This window comes from Anser anser (genome assembly GCF_964211835.1).
Source record: "Anser anser genome assembly, chromosome: 1".
Taxonomy (NCBI): Eukaryota; Metazoa; Chordata; class Aves; order Anseriformes; family Anatidae; genus Anser; species Anser anser.
The window spans coordinates 36851328-36870531 of NC_139720.1; the positions used below are offsets into that span (position 1 = coordinate 36851328).

The window sequence follows — 19204 nt, forward strand, 5'->3', positions numbered from 1 at the left end:
AAGCTGTATGTAGTCCTATTGTGCTTTATTACTTTGTCCCATTCCTTTAGATAAAGGTCCAGTGGGGGTGGGTCTCTGTGCTCTTATAAGCTGTAACTATAAATGTTCCAATTCATAACATGATAAAAATAAAAAAAGGAAGTCATTGCTTTGAAGATTTTTACTATAAAATCTAATCAAAGCAGAAATGAAACACATTTTATAAAAACTGAAAGGAACGGGATGAAGAAATCGCCTATAAGAATATGGCCAACAGAATAAGCTATTCATGTTTCACACCTTAAAACTATTGCTTGTGGGGAATGGGAGGGAGCGTGGCCTCTGCATACATTTTGTGGCACTTAACAGAAAAGGACCTGTGGTGTGATAACCAGAGATGCAGAATATGGTGGGTCACAAAAACTGAACAAGCATGGAAATTCAGTAAGTATGTGATTATTTACTACCAAACAAGGTAAGGAAGTAAAGCAGGGGCACTATGTTCTTGATGCGAGAAGACTGATTTTTTTTCCTCTTCTCTGCTAAAAGTAAAATGGGGAATTGAAAGAAGTGGGACCGGAGACGATGATAGTCTCAAAGTCTTCATGTTTTTCATGACTATTTTTCTAGACATAAAAATGAGGTGAGAAGTGCTTCTCTTAAAATGCTGGAGTTTCAGTCATGCTTCGGTTTTGATGGAAAGAGACTTAAAGAATGAGCAGTTTAAAAATAGTGGCAATAGAGAAGATGTGGATTTTTGTGAGAGACTGAAATTATTAGGGAAGACAGGCAGTAAGCTTGTGGTAATTGGCTACGTACCTATTATTTTGTTCCTTTTTCAATATTTTAGCTGAAGTCTGTCAAGATTTTGATAACAGCTCAGTACTTCAATGGTTGTTCCCTAACATAGACCCCTAAGGTAGATCAAGAGAAGCTTCCTCTTCTAATCCTTAAGAAAAAAGACTACTCTTTTTTTTTGGGGGGGGGGACGGACGGACCATCCCAGCAGATAGTGGCCACAGTACAGAGGAAGCTACACAGTATGCTCGTTTCTTTGAGCTTTCCAAGTCAAATATAGGCAACACATATGATTTGTTTCAAAAAAAAAAAAAAAAGGAAAAAAAAAGTCTGTTGTGGTTTTAGTACAGTGCCATAATTGATGTGTGCATTAACATATGATGTAAAAATAGTGAGGGTGAAAACAGTAAAGATTCTTGTAATTAAAAGCAGGTAGTTGTACAATGGTCGTGTAAACAAATAAGCAACCTGGAGCTAACTGCTTGTTGAGGCAGTAGTAGGAAGAGAGCTTTACTCTTCTGAAAGATCAAAGGGATGCCTTTAAAGCAGAAGGTATGCTGAGGAAACTCGACTGTTGCAGAGACTGATTCAGGAGACAGACCTGGAATGGGAGGGGAATTGGCAAACGTTCAATGGTCATATTACCCAGGTGGGGATTTCCTCTAGTTTGTCCATACAGGGGCTAGCCATAACAGAGAAATACTGTTCTGCCCCAAGCAGTGGTTCAACAGAAAATTATGACCATCTTTTTGTAGCTAGGTGGTCTCATGATGCTGTCTCCTACGTCTCCCAGTCTGTTAAGAGCAACAGGAAAAATGTCAGTAGTGGAACATATAGATGGCTAGAAGTAGCTCTGTGTGCCGGATGCGTTCCTGTTTGTACCTGAATTTTTTTCAGCAGTGTTTGCAGACACTTCCACTTAAGCAGGATGAGATTAGTGGCTTGGACACTTGAAATCCAGAATTTTAAGATGCAGTGTGCAGAAGTCCAGATGTGCGTGTGTGTTTGTACAAATCTATGTCTACCTTCACCCATTTTTTGATTTGTTGTTCTGAATTTGTTTTTCTGCATCACAGCTCCATGGAAAGAATCGCAGGTCTTTTAATCAACAAAGAACAATTTTAGAGCTCCTTTTTGACAAAGTTGATGATATATTGTGCCTCTGTTCTGGTGAAGTCCCGAGAAGAAACACAATTTACTTTTCTAGCTTTTTTTAAATCTCTTTTCAAATTCTTGGTGTAAGCTTGGATGAATAATAGGCCATTCAATATATTTTCTCAGAATAATGATTTCAGCCAAAGTGATTTTAGAACTATGATTTTTTCCAGTGAAATATCCATCCTGGATGGATCAAAGATCCGTTCTATTTCTAGAACTATTACAGCTAGATTTACTGACAGAGTTTCTTTCCCTTCAGGGTATTTTTAGGAAAAATTGACTTGTGTATACATCTCAGACAAACAACCTTGAGAATGTGGATTACTTCTATTTTTTTTCAGGTTTATTGCAGAATTTCACACAAGTCTTTCTAATCTATAAACTTCTCATTCACGGGGTGAAGGTAATATTTATTTGCCCCTTGAAGGTGATGTGAAGTTAAACTAACCTTTGCAAAACGTGTTGGTATTTTGAATGGAAGTTGTTGCAAGTGTGAAGAAATACGATTGTGTTCAGCTATCTAATCAGTGGTTCATTATGCTGCGTTGCATCCCTGTGTCTGTCTTTAATGGGTTTGCTGTTTGGAGGTCAGACAAAGGTTCTTAGAAAAAAAAAAAAAAAGGTGGGAACAAGGTTAATTTTTATTCTTGGAGGTCTGAAGAAGGGCCTTGAAAGTCTGGAAGCTTTTCTAATTGAATCAAGCCAGTGTAATCCTTAATCAAGCTATTATACAGTGGCTTTATAATATGTTCAGCTAAACTGACCAACTCATAGGTGTGTATGTAAGAGAGAACATCCCAGTCTTGTTTTTTTATGCAAGCATGCAGAATGTTACAAGACGAATTTATCAAGAGACACTCAATTTTTGAGCTGAGGGGTAAGCTCCCTTGTGTTAGTAGTGGGGCAGGGTTTATCCTTGTGTTATAGAAGTGAAAGGAGTAGAGTGAATAACCTGTCTATATATGCATGAATCCTTTATCTTAGGTAGTCACGATAATGTGACGTGCACTGTCTTATTATTTGGAAGTCTAGGGGGGATTGCAATAACATACGAATTATGGTGACTAATGGAAGTGCATATTTTATGATAACAGAAAGTTCAGTTTTGGTTTGGAGGCATATGGTCATGTGTACAAGTAAAATAAGAAACAACAACATTTGTTTTGATGTAGGCAAATAGAGTGTTGTGAAACTGCAGATGAGTTTTACAGTACCATGGGCAAGCTGACCCAGGAGATGCTGGAAGACAGTCTGATTGACAGCAATGAACTCATGCAGGTGAGTAATTGTGATATAATTATTGTTTGTGTTTTCTGTTCATTCTTCTGGTGCTGATTTCTGAAGAATTATACTTTTATTCAGATGCTGCAGAAACCTAAACTCTCCCAAGAGTAAAAACTTAAGATAAATGCAGATGGCTTGCAGTTAAAGCTAAAATCTTATACATTAAAAATAGAAAACCAGTAGGCTCCATTTGATAAAGATTGTGTATATGTTGACAGCTGAAAGTTTGGAGTGATACAGTGCCCTAACCAGTTTTATGCAAGCAAGATGTACGATCTCTTTGTAGTCATAATTTTTAGGGTTTTCTTTTCTATTTGTTTTTGTTTTGGCCAGTTATTTATTACACTGTGTCCTTTTCATTCTGTAGACACAGTAGGAAATAATTTATCAAGTAAGAAGGAAGAAAAATCCTTCATGATTAAAAAATGATTTAAAAAATAAATGACAGTGCCATGAACGGTGTCAGTGAACTATAAACAAAGACATTTTTAGATAACTGTGCTCATTGAATTCTTAAGCTTACAATCATTGTGTAAGAACGAAGATCGGTGTTGTTCTGGAAAAGGAAAGGGCCTTGAGTATTGCTGATTAAATTTCATTGATTTGCACTTGCATTTTTTTTTTTTTTGCTAATATCCATGAGGTTTTTCCTTTTTAGGTGTTTTATAAAGGTTTCATGCTGCAGTTCTCAAGTCAACTTTTGATGAGTCAGAAAATGGTGATTAAATAGGTGCAAATACAGAGCGCATAATTCACCTGATTTTTTTTTTTACTAAGTGGGGAAAAAAAAGTTTGAAGTACATGAAGTTGGATAGATTTATTAATGTAGTTTACAGGTGACTTTTTTACCCGTTATTGGAAGCCAAATTTGTTGACTGGGATTCCATAGCCTGGTAAAGTACTGTCCTGAAGTAAAGTATCGCTTTCAGATTTTTTTGGTGGTGGTTGGTGTTGTTTTGTCTGATTAAGGAGCTCTGGGAATGGGAAAGGTAACTACTATGGCTTTGTTTTGCTTCAGAAATAGAAGTATAGCTGGTCAGAGGTACTCACATGCTTTTTAAATAGTTGTTAAGGTTCCTAATGGTATAGTCCAGCTTATGAGGAGACGTGAGGAGAGCAGCACAAGCTGATGCCTTTTCATATTCAGTATGTTTCAGTTCCTGGTCTCAAGGGTTAGCACAAAATCAAGATGTAGCATTTGCCACAAATAGTGATGTTGGGAAAGCTGAAGGGTGCTTCAGTGAATTTGTTGGATTTCTTTCTTTGCTGTTGTGTGCAATGAAGATAAGGCATAGGTAGATTTCTGGAGGGTTGGAAGGATATTTCTTTTCACTGCTGTAATTATTATGAATATATTAATTTGGCAGTCATTTTGTGCTTTAGCAAGAAATGGCAGTGTAGCCATCTCCATCTGAGATGTTCACTCCAGACTCTCTTTACCCTAGGTGGAGAAAAATAGGCACCCTAAGTGTTTGCTGTTAGGGGATATGAATCCCACCATGTGCCTGGCTGCTTCATTTGAACTTTTTTTTCCTCCTTTTTGGGGAAGAAAATAGAGAAATGTGAACCAGTGTGTTAAAGAAAGGATCCAGGCTGCTTGAAGACATTATTTTTATAAGTTGCTTTAACTTTTTCCAGAGGAGTTAGCCAGAGATGAGTGTTTAGACTGCTTTGTTTTCAAAATGTTTTTTTCTGTAATCAGAGCAATGATTTTACTTGCATCTGATACTTTTTCAAGGTGACTCAAGGATTAATACCCTACAATGGGAAAGGATTAATATCCTACTCTGCCTTTTTGGTACATTTCAGTAAACGTTGTTGCTGATGATCATCTCACTTTTTCTTAAGCTTGCGTGACGCTTCCATTTGTATCTGAACTACCTGCCCAGGCTCGCTTAAGCCAGTGAAGAGTAACTGACACTTCTAGGCCACTGGAAAACAAAGCCCCATTGCCTTTAGGAACTGGAGGAGAGAGGTGTGGCTGATGCTTCAGGGGCAAGTGTTGACAGGGCAGATACCTAAATTATATCAGAGGACTCCTGTCCTTATTCTGTCCACCAGCATGTATAGTTGGTGCAGGTATATCATTTAAAAACCCCTCCCTTCCTCCCGTGCAGACTGTAAATAATATACTTAGGGCTGAAGACTTGCAGCTTTTGTGGATTTGGTCCTTAAATAGTAAGAGTTCTTCTCACGTTATGCTGAGGAGAGCTTGGAGGGATCGGAGGAGCAGGCAAGCCTACAGCCTCCTCCTTTTTCATCGTGAGCAGTTTAGGTAAATAAAGGGTAAGTGCTGCACGCTTCAGATGCTAGACTGCATATGTATTTAGGACTAGAAGTTAAACAAATAGGGTATTCAGTAATGTCATTTTATTGGCCTATTAATAAACTTCAGTTCTCGCATGGAGACAGAAGGCTTTTTGCCAGGTGTCTGCAAGTTCTCTAAACAGTGTGTGCTGGCTAGTTTGAGTAGATGCTTTGATCCCTTCTCAGAAAGCGAGCGTTTTTACAAGCAGCTAAATTAATTCAGTTTGTAGGCTTAGAAACATTCCAGTGTAGAGGAGATGAGAAGAAACCAGGAAAAGGAGAGGCATCCTTGTGCGTTTACTGTGTTGGAGGGAAATAGGGGTTAATCCCTCTCCGTTATCCCAGTTTCAGACTAACTGCTGTAGACAGTTACCTGGATGTGATGGTATTCTCTGTAAGTGCTGGAGTAGCACTTAGTCTGTTTTCTTTTGGGTTTGTTTCTGCTTTGGCTTTTTGCTTTGTCTTCCTAATGAAAAGAGAGAAAAGCCTTAAACCGTTGTGGGACAGCTCGAGTGAAGTGTTTGTGAGGTATCTGCAAAAGCAAAACCACTTGCTTTCTTTTGGAAGTCACAGTCTATCGCCTTTTTTATGGCTTTCTGCTGAGGGTGTAGATGGCTTTGCATTTTTAGAGAGAGTTATGGGACTGAGAAAGTCCTACTGATTTGAGGTGAGAAGGGAGGGTATTTTTCTAGTCTCTTTTAGTGTTCCCAGAATCTGTCCCTCATGGCCATAACTAAGATAGTGAGTTTGGATGCATCATGTTTTTTTTATTGGTAGGTTGTTTCCCACTGGCACAGTTTCACCAGAATCAATCAAAAAGCATCCAGAGCTGTGTGCAAACTAGGAACAAGATTCTTTGCCTCTGAAGCATTGCTGTGAGCTCACAGGTGCTGACTGAGAATAATTTTTGAATGTCCAGGGGAATTTGCACCAGCATAAAATCTGTTCGTGAATCTCTTAGATAGCAAGTGAGGCTCCTAGTTATAATCTGATAACAAGTAATTAAGTTAAAAATGTGGACAAATGAAAGAGATTGCAGAGGATCTAGAAAAGATGCAGATTAGAGACATGCTAAAGCTGAAAGCATAATCTAAAACAGTAGGTGCGAGGAGTAAATGGAGGACTCAAGCTGACTGTTTCACATAAATGGTAACCAGCATATGGAAAAAGTTACCTGAAAAGGCTGTTGACATAAAAACTAGAAATAAATTCCAGACGCGCCTCCTTCTCCATGAAGGGAGAGAGTGGAGACATATGGGGAAAAACACAGGAAAGCATGATGGAGATCAAACAAACAGACAGGCACGTTGGGCCGGAGGTAGGTCTTTCTCCAGATCATAAAATTCCTTCGTCTGGTAGACTGCCGGCGTATCACTGCTCAGGCCCTAGAGGATATTTATCTTTCACAGTAGCGGTGCAGTTTTGTGGAGTGGCAAAGCCTCTCAGTTCATGCTCGGGGTTTCTGAAGGCGCTCTCCTTGCCTTCCTTTTTGCAGAGCTCAAACAAGAAACTTCTTTTCATGCAGAAGCCTGTTGAGCTGCACTATTGCCCTGTGCCTAATCAATCCAGGAATACTCTTCCTGCTCCTAATTGCTTACATCATTGCCACTGGAGAAACGTATATATGTTTTTTTTTTTTTTCCTATCAGGAAAGGTCCAGCCCTGAATCTCACTGTATTTAGCACAAAGCACTGTTCATGAATGAATTAAATAGAAATTGTTCAAAATTTCCTTTCATCTTAATTGAAGCTATTTGCCTTCACATGAAAATGTCACTGACTTAATAGGACAGAAAAAGAAGCGATGTCCTTTCATAGCTAATGAGATTTTTTTTTTTACGTTGCTGCCTTTCAGAAGACATTTAATTTTCAAAAAGCTTGATTTTTCAGAGAAGCTCTGAGTAATGATGTTTCAGATTTTTTTTTTCAATGCAAAAGTAGGGGGAAAAAGGGCTACTTAAAATAAGTAGGAACAAATCAGCAATGATACTGCAATGAATATTATGTATTTTTATGCCAGGTTGGCTGGTGACACGCATCCTTTTATTACAGAATGAATTAAAGCAAAACTAATATGGAGAGCAAGTACATTTGCTACTATTTATCTTCTTTAACTCTGGGTATTGAAATAAAATCGTATTAGAGTTTCTTATTTTAAGTTCTAACATCGCAATGATGCATTCAGAGAGTTGAGGACATTTTATGGTCCATGATACGACAAGTCTCTTCTCTCACAATTAACGAATAAATAAAAATTGTCCATTAGCTGGAAAATGTTGGATCCTTCCTGTTTGACTGCAACTCAGGTGATGTAAGGGATCTGTTAACAATTCCCAGCAAGTGAGGGTTGGCTCCTCCCTGTCTTATGACAGTGTCAATACCTTGTTGAATACTTAAGAGAAATATAGGTCTTCTGGAAGATGCCTAAAGCCTCAGTGGTGCAGATGTGCTGGCAAGGGGAGGACTGGTAATGATTATTAAATAGGCACAGTAGCTGAAAAGGATGCTACCTCTCGTATTATCTTACATGCTTTTAAAACTATGAACCCTGTATTTTTCTATTGAGTCAGTCTTAATTTTTCTTATAGGAAGCATTGACTGAATCATAGAACTAGACTGTTTACATTTTCTTATAGCAAGACTGAAAGTCTGTTCAGGGAGAAATCTTTTGTGGGATTGTTGATTAGAGGGGCAATTTTAAAACCTGCATTTTTTTTTCCCTAGACTGTTTATACCATGGCTCAGTTTCCCTTTCCACAACTGGCAGAATTAAGGGAGAAATACACGTACAACATTACTCCTTTCCCTGCAGCAGTAAAGTCAACTTCACTTTCAGGGTGAGTTTCAAATGCTTCTTACTGCATATAGGGTCATTGTTTACCCTAAAAGATAGTGAAATGACGGGTAGCATCTTCCCTTACGTGCACCTAAAGAAGATGAAGATGTTTCATAAAGATGTTTCATATGTAAGAATGCCTCTTTCCTTTTTCCCTTATGTTCTCATTTGACAGAAGGCTAGGCAGAACCAGAGACAGCGACGAGGAGAATGACCTAGATGATGAAGATTCAATTGTCAATGCAATTGGCTGTCTTGGACCATTAAGTGGATTTTTGGCACCAGAGCTCCAAAAATACCAGAAACAGATGAAAGGTAAAAGTATTTCAGATAATTTTGAAAAATGTGGTTAAATCTGCGTGACCTTGAGAAATCATTTGTATGTTCAGCTATGAAAGCTGCTATGCAAATCCTATTTTGAATTCACATAGGGATTACGGCAGATATTTGCTCTGCAGTCTTTGAGAAAGTCAGAGTCAATTTTGCAGTCTTTGAGGAAGTCAAAGTCGATTTTGAAGGCTGCATGCATACAATCAGTAATAGCATGGGGTATGGATTTTGCTGCAATAATGTTTAAAAGCAAAACAAAAAAACACCATAGTGTTGCCTACACACAAAAAAAGAAGCAAGTATGTGAAAAAGAAGTCTACCCTAAATCCATGCTAATTTCCTAGAGAGCTATTAGGTAATCAGCATCAGTGAGGAGTAAATTCTGCAGATAATTTCACTAACCTATTGGCCAAACCTTCAAACTGTTGTATATTTCAGGTATATTCACATAAAAACAAAAAAATAAAGGGGGGGGTATGGTGTAGGGTGTTCTGACAAAATGTTACTATCATTTCTTCAAATCCTTCCATTGAAATGAAACTTTTGACAGAATTACATGTTCAACCGTGCAAATGCTCAAGGTAGGAAAAAATTCTGATGCATGTGAGAAGAGCAGACCATCTCGCAGTGGCCTTTATGAAATGATGATCAGTGGTGATTTTATGATGCCCTGGGAGAGGCTATAGTTGTTGTTTTAAAAAACGAAAAAAATAAAAATAAAAGTGGATGAGTAGAGGGGGAAGCAGACTGATGTAGCAGTCGCTGTTACCTGATTACACATCATCGTTCTTGTGGCTTGGTTTTGTTGAGACCTTTATGCTGGAATCTTCCTCTTGATTTTTGTTTTTTCCTTCCTGAGGGACTGTAAGTCTACCTGCTGCTTCAAGCTAGCACTTAGAACATCAAACTTCTATTGCAAACTAAGCCCAAGACATACATCCCTTGGAAAAGAATTATCCCCTTGACCCTGGAGTGCCAGTTTGGTGATGCAGCAGAAACAGCTGTGAAAATAAATTGCACTGCTTCTGTTGCTCTGTGGCTGTTAATCAGCAAGGCTCTGAAGCTGCCTGACTGCTCAGCTGCTCTGTATCTATCCCTTCTCTTGCTACTGGCAGCTTATTCCCTGTGGTGCTGTAACTGTTTCTTGATGCCTCTTGCTCCTATCCCTTAGGTCGGTTGATTAACCTCCTGCCTTCTTGCCTGTAATGTGTTTTATAACTTGCATTGTTAGCCTCATCTTTGATCAACTGAGTGTTTTAATAATCATTTTTTGAATTACTTTAGTGATGGTTTGGTGTACTTTAGGGTAGTTAAAAAACTGTGATGATAACTTTCCATTGCTGTGTTAATTGATGTACTCTTGAAATGTGCACACCCCCGCCACATACTTGCTATTCTTAAGCAGCAGTTCTGGAAATGTAATTCTTATAAATACTGCAGCTTTGTTAAATATGTATATTATCTTAGCTTTAATTAAAGACTACAGTTAAATAAGACAATAGGAACCAGACATTGGCTTGCCTTGCAGGTAATCTGCAGTATTCTTCAGTATGCCAATTAACTCCTCATCTTCGCTTTATTCCCACTCTGTGCAGACCAGAATGAAGAACAAAGCCTGGGCTCCAGCAACATCGCAGAGCTCAGTCCAGGAGCAATAGACTCTTGCCGAAGCGAGTATCATGCTGCCTTTAACAGCATGATGATGGAGCGTATGACCACTGATATTAATGCACTAAAAAAGCAATATTCCAGGATAAAGAAGAAACAGCAACAGCAGGCTCACCATGTGTATATTAGAGCAGGTAATATATCAAGGCGTGTTTCATTTACTGATTGATTGCAAGCTAACCTCATCAGGAGACAAGGCAAATAAGCTTATTTTACTTTAAACCAAACAGAGAAGACGAGAGGTTGATGCAGTGTGTAACACCTTAGTAGTAGGGTGGGTACAACTTCATGGACACGAATTGTAAATGAAATGGTGATGTTGTTTTTTCTCTTGTCAGGATCTGAAGATGACGACCCTGGGATATTTTTAGGTCCCAGGGACCAGCTGAGCAATGGTATTTAATAGTGTCTTTGCTATCTGGGTGCCTTGACTTGATCTCTCTGCTTCACAAGTTTAAATCTTTGGCATTCTTGGAGTTGACATACTGATGCACTGAAAAAAGTGAAATGAGGAAACGAGTACGCTTCAGATCAAGGGGCAGGTAGATTCCTAACTGATACCTATCCTCCTACCTCCCCCGAGTTCATCAGGGCATGGCAGGTTGCGCAGCTGAGGAACTGGCCCAAATGTTCCATTGTGGCTGGCAGTTTATCTAGCCCTAATGATGCTGCTCTGAAAATTGGACCAGACATCAGTTTGTTACGTAGCCATCTGCGTTCGGAGTCTGCTTCCCCAGTTGGTACTCAAGGACGTGGAGGTTAGCCTGAACAGAGCAGCTGAAGGCTTTTAATGGGTGTGCAACTGTTTGTAAGAAGTTTTTTTTTCTTTCCAATAGTGGCAAGGTATTTGCTTTGAACAAAGGCAGCAGCCGTGCAGAAACAGTGCAAACAGTAAGATGTTGATTCCCAAGAACTGCCAAAAAAATAATAATTCAAAAACCATTCTAATTTTACTAATCATGATTCAGGGCTGGTTTTGTGGTTTAATCAAACTGTCACCTAATTACCTAATCCTGGATTTACTGCAGTGGTTTAATTAGAGAACCTAATAGAAATAAGTGGGTGTGGTTTTATCTATTAAAAATATACTGTTTCATTTTCCAGTCACCCAAGCCTCACACACAAGGAGGGGTTTATGTGACTGACTTTGTACAGGGACTGAATTGCCTCTTACAGCTGGAAGAGAAATGAAGGAGGGAGGGGGACAGACATCAGAAGCCAGTATTAATGTTAAACGTTCAGTTACAGTGCAATTCCTAAAATGGAGGAGCTGTATTTGTTAGTTTATTTATTTATTTTTCTGGCTCAGGACCTAGCCATAGTTTAGAAGCAGGGAGGGAAGATAGGAAATCTTCATCACAGCACTTTTAGCTTTGTGTTCAACTCCAAGATGTAAGAGGAATTCAGTGATTTTACTAGAAGTCAGTCCAACAAATCTTTGCTATACCTCAAGAAAGGCTTCAAATTCTTTGCTGGTGGATCCGTTGAACATTAATTTGTTTTGATGTTAACAATATTGTGTTTCTTTTAAACTTTTTCTTTCAGACAAAGGGCCAGTTACCAGCCTCCTCCCTTCTCAGGTAAACCATTCCCCGGTGATAAACCACCTCCTCTTAGGAAAGAAGATGAAATCAAATAACAGGTCTCTCAAGAATGCTGTTATTCACATCCCAAGCCATGCTCCAGGGAAGATGTCTCCCATTCCCCAAGAAGATCTTAAATCAAAACTGAACTCTCCGTGGCGCACTCACATACGAGTTCATCGAAAGAATATTGCTAGAGCTAAAGACCAGCTGGGGCATGGGGATACCGTAGGACTAATAGATGAGCAGAGCGAGAGCTGTAAAACAAATAGTCCTGGTGCAAAGGAGGAGACTTCCAAACGTTCTGATTTTGGAGAAGAAGGAGGTGGTTTGGATGACAGGACTACGCGAAAAGCTGATCAACAGCAGTCTGCTGACCCCGTCTCTACAGACAGCAGCACTACAGACGTGTCAGTGGTTCAGCTAAAACTGGAAGCACTGGAACTCGTCTCAGATAACAAAACTGATGCTGAGTCAACACCCAGTCAGTCCTGCCAGCCACGTTTATCTGAGTCGAGCAGTTTGTCTAGTGACAGTGGACACCTGGCGAAATCTCCCCAGCCTGGGATCCCAAAGCCACAAGTCTTCAATCCTTTCCCCAGTGTCAAGCCTCTTCGAAAGTCAGCTACAGCCAGGAATTTAGGGCTGTATGGCCCCACCGAAAGAACGCCAACTGTACACTTCCCACAGATGAGTAGAAGTTTCAGTAAGTCAGCCAGTGGCAACAGTGGGACCAAGAAACGATGATGTACCCCATGGCACTTTCCATTTCTGACAGGGAAAAAATGCATTGTTTTTTTATTATTTTATTTTACTATGTTTGTGTATGTGTGAGTCCCAAAGAGTTTCTGATCTTTAAATAAGTAATGAGGACAAAAGTGGTTACCAGATGTATAAATATGTGTCTTTGAAAATTGTGCTCCCGTGTTGCCATGGGATAGATTAGTGAAGATGCGCTTTGGCACCCTGTTGTTGATTCTGATGGTTCTGTGGTAAAATAAACGTTGATTTGCAGTGTGAAGCATACTATTTCTTTAAATCTAATCCAGGCATGAAATCACCAGCTGCCTTTGACCCCGTAGGCCCCCGTGGCTGCCTCCTGTCTCTTTCAAGGCTGTAAGGACAAATTGTCTGTCTGGTGCAGCAAAACCATGAAGCAGTTTTTATGACTGTTACGCAGCCTCCCTGTTAGACCTCATTATTATGCTCCATGAGTAGCTGGAGAAGCCACAACTAACAAAAGCACAAGCAGCCCTAGCAATCTACAGTATCACTTCCAGTGTCAAGCATTGCCACTGATTTATACTGGGCCATCTGGCTTCAGGCATCCTCCAACAGCATGTCATGCTTCTCTTCCCATGGCAGTCCTCTGGTAGTGGTTTTAATATAAACGTAATCAGTGAGTGCGAGAATAACAGGCATGATCCCATCTACAACACTGGTTTGCTCCTTTTCTATTACATAGAACTGCTGGGGCATTGCAGCAGTGCAAAATTAGGCATAAGAACAACTATACATACAGTTGTGTTAAATATTATGACACACCTTGGCTTTAATTTATGTAAAAAAAATACTATCTAGTTTGCAACCAGTTTTGTAATTAAAATGTATTTGCCTGCTTAGCGGTAGGTAAAATATATGAATGTTCCAAAGTAGTTTAGGAGTTTAAATTCTATAAATAGAGCGATTAGATACTTAGGGTGCCACTTGTCATTAAAACCCAGCATATCAGCCATGATGTTAGTGGATTGGACGCAGGCTGTCGTGGGGTTCCTTGGCATGGTTCTGGTTTGTTGTGAAACAAAAATGGCTAAAATATAAGCTGAGTGTTTGCTTCCAGGTCAGTCCCTTTTGCCAGTTTCTTACAACGTTTTCTCAGAAGCTTAGATTTTTGATATGTCCCCCACTAAAGTCTTTTAAAGCTGGTGAATACTGCGACACAAATGACAGATATATATATATTAGGGAGGCAGAGAACCTAAATGTGGATAATTCAGCTTCAGGGATGCAAAATCAAGTATTCTGACTCCAAAAAAAAAAAAAAAAATCAGGTTGCTCTTAAAATACTACAGCTCTGCAGTACTGTATGCATTAACTGTGATTCATGATGTTTTTACTTCCAAGTTCCTCATGACTTGAAACTGCCCTGACTTCAAACTGGTGTAAAGGCAGTAATGATGAATCGATCCCATTGTGTGTAGTATCTTCCTTGGTTAAAATTATTTGTTAAATTTGCAAAGTAATATATCGTCTATTTATTAATGTATCCCATGATCTCTAGGATGTGATACCAGTTTTAGCTGTACAATATACCCCTGTTTATTGTTGTGCGGATGATTTTATTTCACTGTTGTATTTTATACAGGTGTATGCATATAAAGTAATATACAAGTATGAACACTATAAATTTAAAACAGTTGTAGATCAGGTTTTGCCCCTGCCTTATTTTCAGGTTAAGTAGTAGTGTTGCTAATGATCATTTGTAGCACTAAGTAAATCTAAAATAATGTAGGATTTAGTCACTGACCGTGGACTGTATGAGAATTGTTTCTGCCTTGATTTAAAAGAAATGCACTTCTTTTCAAAATTTTACTGTGAATCATTTTCCCGATTTTTACCTAGCTTTAGCATATCATGCAGCTGTATGTGGAACTAGTGAAAATAAAAGGATTGTCATGCTGAAAAAACTGCTAAAATGTCACAAGTACATGCATGGATTTTCAGCACATTAAGATGTGATTAAGGTAATGGAAAATGAGCAAGCTTCGCATAGATAATGAACGGGGGAAAGAAATGCCAATAAAATATTGATTCAGATCTAATCAGTAATTGATGAGTGTGCTTTGAGGGAACTGTACTGTACTTGGACTGTTAGGATTGAGGCGAAGGAATCACAGCAACTCTGTGCATTAGTTTGGTGCTGTTTGCAGCAGGAAATTTTCTCTAAAATGGCGTTCAATTTTCTTGTTTCCCATAACTAGCACTACTGAGTTGTGTGATACCCCAAAGTATGTTTGATCTGCCTGAAATGTAAGTGCTGAACACACAGCAAAATCAATTTAGTCACTTGGTACTGAGCAGAAACGTGAAGGAGAGGTCCAGAGAGCTAGCAGCCTCCAGAGAAGCTTCCAATTATTTTTCTCTAAAGATTCCCTTCATCAAGTGGAGTCTGTGGATGCAGATGTAAGGGTGGCTTTGCAGCATCAAGGACATTGGGAACACAGTAGTGGGAGTCTCTACTACATAAACCTGTGTTTTGTTTTCCTTGAGGTTGCCTCAGTGCAGTCTCATTGGTTTTTTCCATGCAACTGAAACACCTTTCTGAGTCTTTTTATGAGAAACTATTCTATTAAGGTCAGACTGACTTTTATTTCCAAGAACTCTCTTCTGCATCATCAAATGGAAGGTCTGAATGGATGGGCGTTTGATTTGGTTTTGATAGTACTTAGAGTTGTGCAAATGGAAACAGGTCTGAAGCTATTGTGAGATTATTCAAAATTGCCTGTGCTTTTGGGGTAGAAATGGTAGATAGTAGAAATCAGTGTTTCAGAACTGCAGGCAGAAAACAGTTGATTTCATCCACAAGTGCAGATAGAGAAAATTTAGTTCTGTATACTTAACAAAAATCCTACTAGAATCCCTTCAATATATTACGTTGCTAGAAAGGTAACAGAAAATTACTTTAAAAATAAAATGCATCTCTTTACCCTGCTATTTCCAATTCAGGTTGAAGTTCAAGTTCCATATTTTAAGAGAATCTTGCAATGTTTTTGTCGTGTATTTTAAGCCTTGTAAAATTGTACAGAAAGAAGGCGGGTGGTATCACCACTTTGTAGTTTCCTTGACCTTCTTGCAATGTGTTACTTGGTGCCATCCGCCAAGCAGGCACACCTGCAGAGCCAAAATCATCACCTGACATCAGCTACACTGGTGCATGAAGAGACAAAAATTCATCCTCAGTGTCCTCGTTGTTGCTTTGTTTGTTCCACTTTTGCACGCTTTGGCAGAAAATCAAAGCAGGGAGTTGTCACGGCCCCGTGAGTGACCTAAGGTGTGCAGACTCATCCCAGCTGAGCGTCCTTAGCCTGGGGGTTGTCAGCCGTAAAGAGCCGGTGGGGTGACCGGTTTCTTGAACACCCAGGAACTGCTCTGAGACTCGTGTGGGCCACCTTGGTGACAGGCCCCCTTAGGAAGGTGTGCTTCTTTGGGGGGGTCGACTGTGGGAAGGGCAGATCCAGCCGGCAGGAAAGTACACGTGTGAAGGGTCTCTGCTGCACACCCTTCCCCACTGAAGACCCAAGCCTCAGTGGATTGCACAGGCTGGAATTTGAGTGATTTTAAACGTGGAAAAGGAAAGCTACAGCATGAAAAGTCTGCATGCTTGGTTCTGATGAGGGGTTCAATTATTTTTGACCAACATAAGATGCTTAAGATTTACGGTGCTGAGTTGATTGCCACCCGTGTTGGCAGGGTGAGATCATTTTGGGCTAGACAAGGGGCTGGCCCAGACACCTCAGCCTGCAAGAGGCAGTTTCTGCTGTGCTTAATCCTAAAATCAGTGTGCAGCAGTTACCACACATTTAACAAGAACCACAAACGTTTCCAAGTCTTCCTCTGATAAAACCGTATCAAACCACATCGGCTCACCACAAATAAGCAGGGAGGACAGGCGGTGGTGGCGGTGGCGTGGGAGGCAATGCATGCGAACAGGGATGAGAGCATAAAAAGGTGTAAAAAGGCTTGAGGGAAAGCAAGCTCCGTGCCTGTGCTTCTTTTGGGCTTGTTTATAAGCAACAAATCAAAGGATCCGATCAGCTACGTGCTGCTCCCTGCTTCATGTGTTCAGAGTTGTCGCTGCCTTGCCTGAGGTCAGCGAGGAGCTGATCCCATGGTGGTGTCCACCCACGTTGTAGCCCAGCAGTTGCTTCCAGCGTGCATCCAGAGGCAGCCTTCCCCTGGGGCAGCTTCTCAGCCTCCAGCCATCTGATTCTGGCACTACACGGTGCCAGTTGCTGTCACTATGAACTTAGTTAGGCTTTTTGTCTGTTTGTTTTAACACCACCTTTTAAATAATCTTTTTGCTGCAATATACTCCCATGTAAGCTCTAAGATGTACGTGCTCCCTGAACTACAGAGTTATTTATCTGTCTTGTGAAAACTACTCACGTGAGATTCGAATAGCGTTCCTGAGAAAGGCTACAGATACACCGCCATCTCTTTCCTGTTTACAACTGAAAGGTAAGTGCAATTCATAGGGTATAAAGCTCTGAATTATTTGTAGAGGAGATGAGGAACCTTTGTGGTGCTTCTAGTGCCACTGAAGATGCAGACCTCTGGCTGGAAGGGCCTCTGGTTTGGTCAGACATTGCAGACCAGGGGACTGCGTCATCCGCATGTGATGGTGTCTGGAGGGGAGCCACAGGCGCTGTGTTAGCGAGGTGGTGCTTCTCTATGGGTCTACCCATCTCTCCACTCTTTCTGGATTTTAAATCAATACTTTTGTCCCACAGAAACCAGAGAGTCAGACAGGGCTGAAAACTGAGGGTGGCACATCCGATGGCCTGTGCAGCGGTGAAGGCAATGCAGGCACTGTTTGCAAACCCCTATTTCAGCCCTATTAGGACGCACCCAATAGGTGTTTCCATGCTGCTGCTGCTCTCTGTCAGTAGTGGTTTCTCTGCTGCCCGTGTGCACGTGTTGCTTTCTCTTCCTGATGGGTCCAGTGACATTTCCAAGTGACACACAGGTGTGAGCACAGGTCAAGAGTTAAAGGCAGGAGACAGTGAGAGCAGATACACCATAGAAATGAAGAACTTTGGTCAGCAACAAGCCTGCTTATTCATAGAAAAGTAGAGGAGGTCTCTAGCAGCCATTCAGCACTGGTATAGAAGTGCAATATTAAAACTTTCAAAGACCATTGATTCATAGCATGCCTGCAACCAGCCACACTTGTTCAATAAGAGGAGAGCTGCATGAAGAGCTGACTTGAAGCTCCAGACACCAAAAGTGCTGCTAGAAATCTTATAACTGTTTAATTGTTTCACGACGGGGATTTATAATTGCAGTTTTCCTTACCTTTCTAATGACATTTTTACATAAAAGTTTTTGTTTGTTTGTTTTGTTTGTTTTGTTTTTCCCCTGAATGTAGGTTCATTGCTCTGTTTTATCTGCATCAAAATACAGGTGTAAAGCTGATCACCTTCTGGTCGTTCTCGCACTACCCGTTAGTCATATTAGGGCATATTATGCCCTTCCGAACTCCAGATTACTGTAAATACATATATATATATTTTTTTTTACAGTTTCCCCTGCACTAGTAAACTTTTCACCCAGTTGTGACAACACTGCCTGCTGTCTGGCCCCCAGCACTCTAGGAGAAGAGGCCCTTCTCCCGAGGGAACAGACAGGCTATTGTCTGTTTGGCAGAGGGACAGAAGACATGGTGTTGGCTGACACGTTCTCCATCTCCACTAGCCAGCTCTCAGTCACCGATTTCCTTCCCCACCAGAGAGCCTTTGCTCCATTCACGACTATGAGCCGCTTCTTCTGCCACAGTGCGAGGGGCAAACTGTCCTACGCCACCGCTGAGCCTGGAGGTCGGTGTGGCAGACAGAGGGTTGGTTGGTGGGGGTTTCACTATTACAGTTTGCAAAACTTAATGGCATCTTCTGTTAAAAGGCTAACATTTCTGCCTGTGAAGATGCGACGTCTCTAACTGGCAGAGGTTAGGTCAGGTCTGCAGATACCACCAGCAAGTCCATGCTGTGTCCCCTGCCCTTGGTCCATGCCATGTCTTCCCGTGTTCATCCAAATTTACGGTAATCTAGTTGTGGTCACTAGATGCCACTGTTGCTCCATACGAAGCCTGCCATGCCGCTAAACTACAATTCCGAGGAAGGGAACTACACGTAGCTTAGTGTTTACAATTTATTTTTAATCCTCGATCAGGTGTGAAGCAGTTACCCAGTCATCCACCCTTGTTTTCACACTGCAGCCTCTCTGTTCTGTTGGACTCCTCACATTGAGCATGAGCAGCAAACCCAAAGTACAGACAGCCTAGCAGTGTGTCTTTTGAAAAAAATGTCCATAGCAATACAGTAAAACACCAATAAAGGCTTTTTCTCAGTTACTGGTAAAATATATTTTATCTCTGGGGAAGGAGCTGGCAAACACAATTCAGGGGGCAGGCAGGTGAAGGAAGCCTGCTGAGTTCACTGTGTGCCTCATATAAACTTTGTCTTAAGAGTGGGTCAGCAATAATA

At 40.6% G+C, this 19204-nt stretch overlaps 1 protein-coding gene across 4 annotated transcripts in view; it reads left to right on the forward strand.

Annotated features, from left to right (window-relative positions):
- Positions 1-14761, forward strand: part of TBC1D30 (TBC1 domain family member 30) — a gene marked incomplete at its 5' end in the record, with an annotated part of 52165 nt that extends 37404 nt beyond the window's left edge. For 2 of the 4 annotated variants that reach the window (XM_083844383.1, XM_083844384.1), the window contains 6 exons: positions 3108-3213; positions 8250-8362; positions 8537-8676; positions 10287-10493; positions 10698-10754; positions 11905-14761. In XM_083844383.1, the coding sequence (XP_083700509.1) occupies positions 3108-3213; positions 8250-8362; positions 8537-8676; positions 10287-10493; positions 10698-10754; positions 11905-12689 (1408 nt within the window). In that variant the 3' untranslated portion in view covers positions 12690-14761. The remainder of the gene's footprint in view (positions 1-3107; positions 3214-8249; positions 8363-8536; positions 8677-10286; positions 10494-10697; positions 10755-11904) is intronic. The other 2 variants (XM_083844382.1, XM_083844385.1) reach the window with 1 other exon arrangement.
- Between the last annotated feature and the right edge of the window lie 4443 nt (positions 14762-19204).